General features: G+C 28.4%; 1 protein-coding gene across 1 annotated transcript; it reads left to right on the top strand.

Annotated features, from left to right (window-relative positions):
• Window positions 1-12,320: 12,320 nt before the first annotated feature.
• Window positions 12,321-13,428, top strand: LOC130015523 (F-box protein CPR1-like). The gene is made up of 2 exons (XM_056105846.1): window positions 12,321-13,098; window positions 13,319-13,428. Exons 1-2 carry the CDS (start codon window positions 12,321-12,323, stop codon window positions 13,426-13,428), a joined length of 888 nt encoding a protein of 295 aa, XP_055961821.1.
• Window positions 13,429-13,452: the final 24 nt, after the last annotated feature.

A 13,452-nucleotide genomic window follows, 5' to 3' on the forward strand; every position in this document is an offset into this window, starting at 1 on the left:
TACCAAAAACCTTAAAAATTCCATGATTTTGACACCTCCTATTGCTGGAAAGAAGCCAATTAAATATTTTTCATGTCTTAAATAGAAGTTGCCACTAACCAATACCAAATGACTTAAATTCGAATTCTATATTTGTAGTTTATTTGCAGTTAGTTTTAAAATGAACTTCTTCCATCAGTTAGTCCTTGAAAGTTATAAATTCTGATAAACTAGTCTAAAATTGGTCTATTGATAATAAAGTTTAGAGACTAATTTAAAAATTATTAGACTAACTTATAACAAAATTGTTTTTGGAGTTAATTAGATCGTAACTTGTAATTTGAGAGGGCATTTTAATATTTAAGTCTATACCAAAATAATCTCTCAACTGAACCTCGTTGTCAAATTCTTATTCTTGTCAACGAGGACGGTGATCTCCAAATTTTTAGTCGGAGATCATCGTTTCTTCACTCGTACATCTATATGCATTTTAAATAAACTACTTGGTTATGATGTTTCTGTTTGTTTTTTTGGTGTAGTTTTAGAATGTTTCAATGTTCATGTGTTTGTTAAAAGGCTTCTGTGGAAAAACTTTGTAATTTTATACTTGAAAAATCTTACCCAGTTTACAACTTTTACATCTACGTGCTAATCATTATTAATTTTACAATTATTTTTATAAAATATAATTTTAATTTTACACAATTGTGTTCTATATTATTATAACTTCAATATGTGATGCCTTGACTTATAATCCGCGATTTAGAAACTAAAATTTTAGCTAATTGTCACTTAATTAGGACTTTGTGTTTAAAACAAATACTCAAAAAATGCTCGTTGCGGTTGAAAAATGTTAGAAAACTTTAAAAAAGAAGGAAAATTGTTCATTGTCGCTGAGAAATGATATTGAGCCATTTTATTTTATTTTTCTTTTTTCATTTTGTACTTTTGAATAGACAAATATAATCATTTGAATTAGATTTTGATTCATATGAAATGGCTCAATCTAAATTTTTTGACTAGACAAATTCAAATTTCAATTCATATCAAAGAGGTACCGAACTCTTACCTATGTTTCAATTCGGTTTTCAATTTTGCTACTAAAATATTTGACAAAATGACCTTCTATTTATCATATCCTTAAATTTTTATATTATTTTCTATTTATGAATTTTAGGAGTTTGATTTTTTTTAACAAAACGATAGTAAACAGTTAGTAAAATAACTTATCTTTTATTAAACTAATAATAAACTGTTAGTAAACGGTTATAAATTAACTATACTTTATATTTAATAAATTAACTATACTTTATCTTTAATAAATTAACTATACTTTTTAGTAAACGGTTAGTAAATTAACTTCTCTTTTCGTAATCTGATAATAAATTGTTAATAAACGGTTAATAAATTAACTAAACTGTTAAAAAATAAACTAATAGTAAATTTATTTTTTAAGTAAACTGATAGTAAACTATTTGTAAATTGATAGTAAGCTTTTTGTTAGTAAACCATTAGTAAACTATTAGTAAACTGATAGTAAACTTATCATAGTTTCGCAATTAAAAAGTCTACTTTTAAAAATCAAACTGTTCAAACCGTATTTTTCAAAATGTTTACACACAGTGTGGGTATTTTTAAAAACTTTTTAAAAAAAAAGTCAATACCAAATGAATTATCAAGAATTATATTAACTTTTGTTGACTTTTTTCTTGTATAATCCGGAATCTATAAAATATTTGGAATAAAAGAAATTGTATTAATTTTATGTTGTGTCATTTGTATTTTACTCAAGCCGGAATAATTAATAGACATTAGATTAATATATATTTATAGAGTTTTAATATTGTAAACAATGAGACTTTGCAGTCTGGTCAGCTGTAGAAGCTAAACTGACAGTGGGGTGTGGCTAGATTTCATCTAAATTAATTTTAAAAGAAGTCTATGTATTTTGAAATTTTGATAGGGGCCAAAACTTAAAGAAAAAAAAGAAAAGAGGGTCAAAACTTTAAATTAAAAAATAAATTTAGAAAGAAACAAAATACCTATAAATAAGAAAAATTTGAAAACTAAAAAAATTGACATTTGTGACTTTGATGTCTGTGGCAGATTGATAATTTAAAATTTATATAATACAATTAAAATAATTTTATGGTATAAGCTGTTTTTTCTCGTCTTCTTCTATAAAAATGACAACCCTTTGTAAACAAAATTACATCAACTATAAGCATCTTTTGTCGCTCTATTTTCTAAGTTGGACCCTAATCTTTGAAATAGTTTAATTTGGTCCCTCTATATATATTATTGGTGATAAGGACTCACTCTACTAAACCGAAACTCAATATTATTGTCAAACTTCAGAATATGGACCCCCCCGCAAGCCCACGTACCTGATAATTCCGAAGTACAATGGCCAGCAACCCGACTTCAACCGCTCCATATTAAGAAATGATGTAGTTGGAGTTCGAATCTGCGACCTTTGTCATCCAGATGGTTGAGGTATAAACCATTAGATCAAATTCGCACGGATCTTCCTCTTATATATTGAACTTCTACCTCTGAGCTAAAATCCAAACTTGGCCAGTGGCAAAGCGCCAAATATGTTTTGAATATATATATATATATATATATATATATATATATATATATATATATATATATATATATATGTGATAATGATACCAATAAATAATATATAGTTCTGCTAATTATGTTTATTTTATATACCAATAACCTGTTAAAACAAACACATTTAGCCAAGGTTACAGAGACAAGCTAGTCCATTTTAAAATTAAAAAATGGGATAAAGTATTATCTATAAAATTCGAGAGGATTCCAAATTAAGCCAAACAAATCAATGATAGAAGAGTTAATTAATTGTAAATTATTTAATTAAATTGTTCTCAAACGTCATTAATGCGGTCATACTTTGTTTAATTATAACAACTCTGATTTCGTGACATATTATATATACACATATATACATAGGCAACAGATAGAGATTGGTGCCAAATCTGTTTGAGAAGAATAAGATTGGTCTCAGCTGATTGGTGACGCATAGAGATTTCTTCACGACAATACTATGTTTTGGTATTATATTCTGTAATTATTACATGTAAAATGAGCTCCACATGAAATTCACTATTATATTACATGTATATATAATTTTATTGTAATAAATAAAAAACAAAACATACACTTGCGATTACAAGATGAAGAATTGGCCATGCATGCATGTAGAACAAAAGTGTTCAGATCAACAAGTCCATATTATTCCCAGTTGGCTCTGCCAGCCAAAAGTTTGGGTTAATTTTTGTCATTTTTCAGGGGATAGATTTGTGCCCATGAATTCAAGATTGATGCCACTATGTGGTGTGCAATTCCTTGAACAATAAAATTCAAGGATTGTGAAGTAGCTACCAACTAAAGGAAGAATATGTAATATTTGCATCACAAGTGGACCAATTTTCTTTGCCATGAAAAATGGCTTACATAAACTTGACTAGGAGACAGTTTGGGGGATTTCACATGATTTTTCAAACAAAATTTGGAAATTGATAGGTGGTATATATGAGAAAATAAAGACCTAGCATTTCTTTTGAAGTGGGACCAATGCCAAATCACTTGAAATGCTGGCAGAGGTGGGCATGAGACAGGTTGAACTGTGAACCGACTTGGTTACATCGGGTCCAAAACCGGTCAAATTTTGAATTGGGTTCAAACTAGACCGAACTTGGAAGGAAGTTGATTTCTGGTCGGTCCAAATTTTTTATTTGGAACTGGAATCGATGATTTCAAACTGGCGGTTCCATTTTCTAACCATATCTTTAAAAAAAACACATTTTAAATTATCCACTATATATGTATTTATAATAAATTAAATATACTATCATTACTTTTAACTATAATAAATTACTTATTTTCAATTTAATTTCAATTTTAACTTAGTGATATGTATTTTATATTTAACTTTAAAAGTATATTTTTTAAATGGCCAAAACTATAACCCTAAATTGTACCAATTCTGAAATGGCCTAGATTCGTCCAAAAGACGGTTCAGAACCGGTTCAAGTGTTTTTTGGACCGTTAAGTTCATGGACCATAGACACCTCTAAATGTTAAGTTAGTTGTGTCTTAACTCACTCCTTTGAGTCTATCGGACTGGTCTTCTTTCATTAATCAAGCTTGAGTTGAAGTCCCCATTTGTCGAGTCAGAAAAAGAAACCTCGAGTAGGAACACGTATTAGAGGAACGACATGGATCGAAGGTATGAAGGGAGATAGGAAAAATAACAAATCCATGATGTTAAGCAATTAAAATTGACCTTTCTCGTGCTCAAACGAAGAATCCATAACTTTTATTGTTGCCTCTTACTCTACCAGCTAATGTTGACTGAAACTGCTATCTGATAAGAGTAATTCAGTGCGTATTTTGTTTGATTTTTGCATACTTGATAATTTTATCAGTTTATTTTGTGTTTTATTATTTGTTTGAGCATTTCAGAACCAATGTGCATTTACTGAAGAAATCCGAACTGAATCGGAAGTATTTGGAAGTTGGTGAGTGTCAAAATTAAAGTAGAAGATTGAAAAGTTGTGTCAAGGCATTTTTGGTACTGTGCGAACTTATGTGTATTCGCACACATTTTCTCATGTGCTACGCGTCGCACAGGCAAATAAATTTTTGATGTTCAGTCGCCAAAGTTAGCTAAAAAGAGAATCGCGCGAGCATGAATAGGGTTGTGCGAACGAACACCCTAAGGACAAAAAGAAGGGTGCGATCGCACACCTATAAATTTGTGAGCAAAAATTACAAAATTTATCCACAACATCAGCCGATCACCACCAAATTCAATGACATTCCTCGGTTTTCGCTAGGGCTTGATCTAATGTTGCTTGTTGAGTCGGGAGGCTTGTAAATACCACCTTTGACATCCAAGGGTTCGCTTATTATTAGATATAAACCCTATAATTAGTTTAGTTTAGTTATTTTTCATCCCTTTACTCTAATTTTTGAGATTAGAAATCAAGCGACAAAGGACACATCGATATTAGAGAGAACGACTGTTGTTTATAACATTTAAATTATAAATTCTATCTGTATGATTATTGTGTTTTCTTTGATTATGAGTAGTTAAATCCATTATTGGAGATTACTGATTTATGCTTATTTAATTGAACTGGATTCTTGCATTTTTATTAAATCGCGTATTAATTATTATTTTTAATGCTTGACTTTTTTTGGCAAATTAATTAATTGCCATGTGTTTAATTTTAACTTGAGAGAGTTAAATTGAAACAGATCATAATAGCCATTAACATAGGAGTTAATAACGCGAGACTAAATTAATGAATACATATTTTTAGGGATTGCTTAGTAAATGCCAACTTTTTGATATTTTTGATATTTCAAATTTTTAAAATCTTCAAATTTATTTTAACCATTTTTTCATCAAAAAAAAGGCCTATCTTTTGCGGCCAAAATGGATTTTTATACCAAAGTTTTAAATATATCTATTCCGCTAATAGTCTAAATAAATCCTTTTTTTTAATACTAAATCTAGATGAAAATTTTGTCTTTTCTATTCGATTTTAAAAATAAAAATTAGTTGTATTTTAATATAACCCGAACCAAAAAAAAACCGAGTTGACTAATTTGGTTTGACATTTTTTATATTTTAAATTTTTAAAATCTTCAAATTTATTTTATTTTTTAATTTTCAGTTTCAATTATACCAAAGTTTTAAATATATCTATTAGGGTAATAGTCTAAATAAATCCTTAATTTTTTTTGAAAAGGTACTAAAAACCTATAATACTAAATCTAGATGAAAAATGTGTCTTTTCAGTTCTGTTCGATTTTAAAAATAAATATTAGTTGAATTCTAATGTAATCCGAACCAAAAAAAACAACCGAGTTGACTAATTTGGTTTGATTTGTAAAAAGTAATTCTTTAATGTTTATGCCTATTTTGGTTCTAACCAACTGATTTTTTTAATTCGATTCAGTGGGGTAGTTTGAAAAAACTTTTTAATTCGGTTTGATTTTGGACAAAAATAGTTAAAATGTAATGTAAAATGAACCAAAATAAATGAACCAAAAACCGACCGACCCAACCATTTCAGTTTGGTTTGAAAAATTTAATTCTTTTCTTTTCAGTTTGGTTTTGAAAAAATAATTTTTTTGGTTCATTATAATCTTAAAAATGAATAAATTGGTTCGATTTGTCGTTCTATAATTTTTTTTGGTTTTTTTATTCCATTTTGGACATAAAAAAATGTAGTTTATTTTTGATATAAATTGAATTGAAATAACCGGAAAAAGTAACCAAACCGACCGATGTGTTTTTGCTAAAAAATTTAATTCTTTAATTTTTTTTATTAAATTAAGTTAAAAATGAAAAATTTCAGTTCGCTTCGATATAAAAAAAATAAATCTTTGACTCGATTTTGAACGTAAAAAGATTTAGTTAAGCTTTACAGTAAACCAAATCAAAAGATTTAGATTTATTTAGACTATTACCCTAATAGATATTAAAAAAAATTTATATGATTGATTTAGACTATTACCCTAATCAAAATTTTTTTTTATGTATACAATTCTTGTCATATATGAGAAAAGATTAAAAAAAATTTATTTTTTTTAAAATTAAAAAATTATTTTAAAAAATTAAAAAATATTTCTTTATTATTTTATATATATTTTTTAAAATAAATATTTAAAAATAGTTTTTTTAATAGTTATATATTTATTATTAAAATATTTTGTTAAATTTTGATTTTCATTCTCTAAAGTCCATTCACATGGAGTAGAGGGGGAATGGATGATTCCTATTAAAGGGTAATCACTTTCCCATTCCTTAATATAATTTGACAAAATAAATACAAATAATGAAAATTATTTTCATTTCCATTTTCTTTTTATGTGGCGAATCAAACGGCCATAAAACTCTAATAGTTGAATTTATTCTTTTAAAAAATATTTTCACCGTTTTTTATTTCGATATTTTTGTTTTCGGCGTTTCCGTTTGTCCACTAAAAAATGAAGGTAAGACACATGGACCTACAACAGAACTTCTAGCCACCATCTTGCGGAGTAGCTACTGCTTGATGCTTTCTTTAGCACTCCACCACATTTTCAACTTAATTAACTGCACACTCTGATTAAATTCGATAAGCATCCATTGCCCCTCACCTTCACATATCTACAATATTTGCATATGAAATAGCACACAGATACAATTTACTGTCTTTTGAAGAACAGCAAGGCTCTTCATATGCATTAGAAACTGATTTTAAACTCCATTGGAAGGAGAATGTCCGATTATTCCACAAATCGACGTCAGATATTAAACATTCTGGATCACTGAACTTACCTGTTATTACAGAAAGAGTATCAAATTTCATTTTGTAACAAAAAGATCACGTAGTTACACGTTTTATTACAACGGGTGGCAAACCAAAATTATAAAAAAGGATATAACTGAATGACCTTTTTGTAATTCACGATAAGTTCAGTGACCTTTTTATTTTACAAAATTTAACCGAATCCACTGCAACAATTTTGTATCTTTAACTATCAATAGCACACTAAATTGGGAAATTTAGACGATTTTATTACTAAAATAAAGAAAATTTTAGAAAAAACTAAATTTAAAGGTTATATCATATTGTTTTTCTATTTGGACAATTTCAAACAAGTTCTTTAGTATCATAAGGAAAGTCTTGTTGCTGGTCCTAACATGATAATCACCCTTTTTCTGTACATCAGATATATATAATATGATCATATTTTTTTTGATAATTTAATATGATCATATTGCATTAAGTTTTTCCTACAAAGTTATTCAGAATTGATAAAGGTACGGATGATGCCTTGCTGGTCCTAAATGACTGATTCAGTCTAACTTTCTCCGGAGAAAAATTTAAAAAGCCCACTATTAAGGAAATCCAGTTTTATATAATTAACAGAAATATAATTTCATTTATGTGAAAATTAATAATTTCATTATGTATATAGATAAATAGTTTAGTATATATTTTTATAGGAAAAAGGGCCATTTATGCCTCTAAGATTTATCTCCAGGATCAAATAAGCCCTTAACGTTTTTAAAACTGAACAATCAAACCCCCCAATTTCGACAATTAGACCCCTAACGTCTCATTTATAAATCAAAATGAGGCCTGGTTGTTCACTATTTTAAAAAGTTGGGGGAATTATTTGAACCTTTCCGAACGTTGAGAGCTTACTTGATTTACGAGCCAAACCTTATTAGGGGCGTAAATGACCCTTTTTCCTTTTTTTTTATAATTACGAATTATTTGTTTAAAGTTTAATAATAAAAATCTAATATGGATGTAATAAATTAAAAATAGAATGAGTATATAGAGAAAATTAGGAAAAATACTCCCTTTTTGAAAATAATATGATTTCCTATCTCAATAAGGAAAAGATGGAGAAAATACCTCACCCTTTTAATATAATTATTTTTTTTACTTTAAGACATGTTTATATTATAATTATACCTACTTCTTATTATTATTTTACTCTAATTATATTTCTTTTACTCTAACCAAATTTTATTATAACACCTGTCACTTTTTTCTCTCTCATTCTTTTTCTTTTCTCTTTCTTCTTCTTTCTCTTCTCTGCTTTCTTTTGTTTCGCCATTTTTCTTCTTTTTCTTCTACTTCCTCTTCTTCTTCTTCTTTATTCTTTTTTCTTTTCTATTTTTATTTTTTTCTTCGCCGTCGTTTCTTCATCGATCCGCCGTCGCTCCGCCACCGTTCCGATGTCACTCCGTCGTTCTTTCATATTTGATTTTAGCAATTTTTTTCTTAATTCGTTTTGATAAGTACAATTTATTTTAACTTTCAGATCTAAATAAATTACTCTTGATTTTTTTTCAACTTTTGATCTAAAAATCTGCATAAAAAACAATGTTATGATGAAAAAAACGATTTTCTACACAAAAAATAATTTTCTGCAAAAAAACAGCATCTGCTTATCATATAATTATCACTGCATTATCATGTCATTATTATAAAACTGAGGAGAAAACTATTTTTTTTATAAAAAAAGTCTGATTATCATATGAGTATCACTGCATTATAACACTATGATAACTAGATGATAATTAAATATGATAAGGTTATGATAATTGGTTGATAACGTACGTGAAAATATAATTACAAAAAATTCATGAAATCAGTGATAACCAGATGATAATTAAATAATAAAGTTATGATAATAACATGATAATATGATACCTATATAGAAAAAAATTACATAAAAATTGTGATAACTGGATGATAATGAAGTATGATAAGATTATGATAATTGGATGATAACGTACGTGAAAATATAATTACAAAAACATTCATGATATCAGTGATAACCAGATGATAATTAAATAATAAAGTTATGATAATAGCATGATAATATGATACCTATATGGAAAAAAAATTACATAAAAATTATGATAACGAGATGATAATGTGAAGATAATATGATAATAAAATTATAATAGTATGATGATATATACTTGCATGAAAAAAAAAATTACAAAAAAATATGATAATGAGATGATAATAATCTGCTACATACGATACTGATAATGACATGATAATAAGATGACAATGCAATATGATACATTGATAATTATATGATAAGGTGAAACTGTGATAATCATATGATAATGTAATACTGTGATAATCATATGATAATGTAATACTGTGATAATTATATGATAATATGATATTATATTTTGTCTAATATTACCTAACAGTATCATCACATTATCATATAATAATATGCTACATATGATATTAATAATGACACGGTAATAAGATGCTAATGCAATATGATACATTGATAATTACATGTTAAGGTGAAGCTGTGATAATCATATGATAAAGTGATACAGTGATAATTATATGATAAGGTGATCATGTGATTTTGTCTTATATTATCCAGCAGTTTCATCACATTATCATACAATAATTTGCTACATAAGATATTGATAATGACATGATAATAAAATGTCAATGAAATATGACATACTGATAATTACATATTAAGGTGAAGCTGTGATAATCATATGATAAGGTGATACGGTGATAATCATATGATAATGTGATATTGTAATTTTTTATTTAGATCATACAATTTTTGACTATGTTATTAATATAATAAAATATCTAAGTAGTAGCATAAATTTTTAAATTATAAAATATTTGATAATACTAAAATAAATGAGAAGAAAATATTTTAGTTGTTGGTAATTTATAATCTGTATATTTATTAATTTAATGAATGAAGAAATAAAAAAAAAACTGGACATTTGAATAAAAAATAATTAAATTTGTCAACAATTTGTAGTGAACACATCACATGTATGGTACGCAGAAAGAGAAAGAGAAAGAGAAAGGAGAAAGAGAGAGTGGGAGAGAAAGAGAGTGTGAAGGAGAGAGAAAAAAAAGTGTCAGGTTGCACATGTTATAGTCAGAGTATTGTTCTAATTTTTTTAGACACGGGAGTACAAACATAATAAAATTAAAAACGTGATGTATTTTCATTGACTTTTCTACATTGAGATATAAAACCCTATTATTTTTCTATTTGAGGTAAATTTCTAAATCTCCCGAGTATATATGTATATAAATTGGGTTCTTCGGTTATAGTTTCGGTTATTCGGTCCGGTATGGATCTCAGTACGGAGATTTACTTAAGATCCGAAACCGCATCAATTAAATTTTCGGTTCGATTCGGTTCGTGGAAAGTCAATAGTCAACATATATTTTTCAGTTCTTGATATTTTCAGTTCGAATTTGGTGATCTCGGGGACCCGTACACAGCTCTAACGTCGATATAACTTCAATTTGATATAAAGAAGATCGAATTTGATGGTCGCAGTATGGAGAACGAGCCGCAAAAGATGAACATACTATAAGCGTTTTTGAGAAAATTTCAATTGGTAAATGTGAAATTAAGCATATACGAGATATATATATAGAGGATGGGTTGGAAAAAGTTCAATCCAGTTCCTCCTTATCTTCCTTAGTCTCAAATGAATGCTTGTGTTCTTGGATTTGTTTTAATTTTAATTAAACAACCACTTTCAAAAATTAATAAAACATTATTTACACATCCAAAAATTAAATAATTAATTGACAATTTAAATTACACTTTAAATTATGTTATTCATAATTTTATTCACAATTTTAAATATTTAAAATATATCTGAACCACGAAACTTTTTAAATCTAGTCTTTGAACTTTTATTCCTTAAAATCGTTCATTATTCAAACTTTTCAACCGCCAATATACTTAATTGATTAAAAGTGAGTCTAATTAACCCTTAATTATGTTTATTAGCTTATTAAAAATTCAGATTGTTACATAAACTGTAATTATAAAAGCAAATTAATAAATTTATAAACATAACAAAAATAATGCACCAACAGTGGCGATTATCACATTACAATTACGCATAGTTAAAATGTAATGGCAATAATAGAACTTAAAAAAAAAGGCCTAATGTCCCTAAAAAAAAAGGCCTAATGGTAAATAAAAACCAAACCTTTACGACTTGTTGCAATTATATCCAAACTTTTTAATTTTTGCAATAATATCCAAATTGCATTTTTTTGTTGCAATAATATCCAAATTGTATTTTTTTGTAGCAATAATAGTCAAATTGATGGCTAAACTTGTTGTTTTCAATTAAGATATTAGGCTATTATTATGTGTTGATGTATAATAATATAGTAAAAGTCACCAAAAAAATGGCAAAAAACTCAAAAAAATCATATAAAAAGTGCAATTTGGATATTATTACAACAAAATAATACAATTTGGATATTATTGTAAAAATTATTAGGTTTGGATATAATTGCAAAAAGTCGTAAAGGTTTGGGTTTTTTTCCCATTAAGCCCAAAATAAATTAACAGTATAAGCATATTATGGATGGGTAAATGTATTGATATAAAAAGGGAAAAGGGTCATTTATGCCCTTAAGATTTGCCTTCAGGATCAAGCAAGCCCTCAACGTCCGGAAAGGTTCAAATATGCCCCCAACGTCTTAAAAAATGAACAATCAGGCCCTCCAATTTTGACAATCAGGCCCCCAACGTTTCATTTATAAGTCAAAATGGGGGCCTGGTTGTTCACTTTTTAAGACGTTGGGGGTATATGTGAACCTTTCTAAACGTTGAGGGCTTACTTGATCCTTAAGGCAAACGTTAGGGGCATAAATGACCCTTTTCCCATATAAAAACCAAAGTATACCAAAGAAAACCCTAAATTTTGACTGCTTGGCCATTGAAGAATAAGAATGTCAAAAATGTCGTTGGATGTGTTGGGCGACGTACTAAAGCTTTTACCAGTCAAGTCCCTCCTTCGCTTTAGGTGCTTATCGAAAGAGTTTTGCTCTTTAATTGACAGCCCAGATTTCATAACTCTCAATCTCTCTCAATCTATCCTCACAAACACTAACCGTAGCCTCATATTTTTCCAAAGAGATTTTCAAACTGTGATGGATTTAGATTCTCTAGAATACAAGCTAGATTATGATTTTCATGATAACTTGAAAATTTGTATTATATTTGGATCCTGTAATGGCTTACTCGCATTGTACGATCCTCGACAAGGCATGATACTGTTTAATCCATCGACCAAAAAGAAACAAACGCTCCCTGATCTTTGGGGATCAAGTGGTACTATTTGTGGCTCTTATAGTCTACTTGTTGGATTCGGCTATGATCGTGTCAGCAACGATTACAAGGTGGTCATAATCTGGAAATCTAGAGCTATGGTTTATAGCACAAAACGTAAATCTTGTAAAAGGATCGAGGACTTACCTTATAATTCGAGTAACCCTTATGAATTGGGTATTATTACGACTAATAGAAAGTGCGGCGTTCTTGTAGGATCTTGTTTGCACTGGATTGTTTCTGAACCAGATAATTTTGATGCTCGGCTGATCGTTGGTTTCAATCTGGAAGACGAAAGACCCTTTACGGTGCCAATTCCTGATATAAAGACAGCGTCCCCGCCCGGTATGCCTGTGGAATTAGGGGAAGTAGGAGGATGCCTTAGTGTGAGCATGTTGGCTGACGATGGTAACTTGTTAGTCGAGACACTACAACAAAACAGAGTTATGGAGGCGGTATTGTAGGTGCGGTTATATAAGCAGCCCCTATAATTTGTCATTTAGAAACTAAATCCTTTTATGGGGGCGGAAATCATAAATGCCCTTATTGTTGTGTAATTTTTAAAATAAAATCTAATTTAACGAATCAAAATTCTTCTTTTAATTTTTTCTTCTCTCCCGCTTCTCAGCTTCTTCTCTTCATCCTCTCAAACATGATGATTGCCTAATTCTCAGAGGATCTCTTTGCTCTCCAATGGCGAATCTGATTGACATATATTACTTCTCTCGATTTCATTAGCAGCGAATCTGATTTGTTCACTTC

The sequence above is a fragment of the Mercurialis annua genome, linkage group LG5 (genome assembly GCF_937616625.2).
Source record: "Mercurialis annua linkage group LG5, ddMerAnnu1.2, whole genome shotgun sequence".
In the NCBI taxonomy this organism is placed as follows: Eukaryota; Viridiplantae; Streptophyta; class Magnoliopsida; order Malpighiales; family Euphorbiaceae; genus Mercurialis; species Mercurialis annua.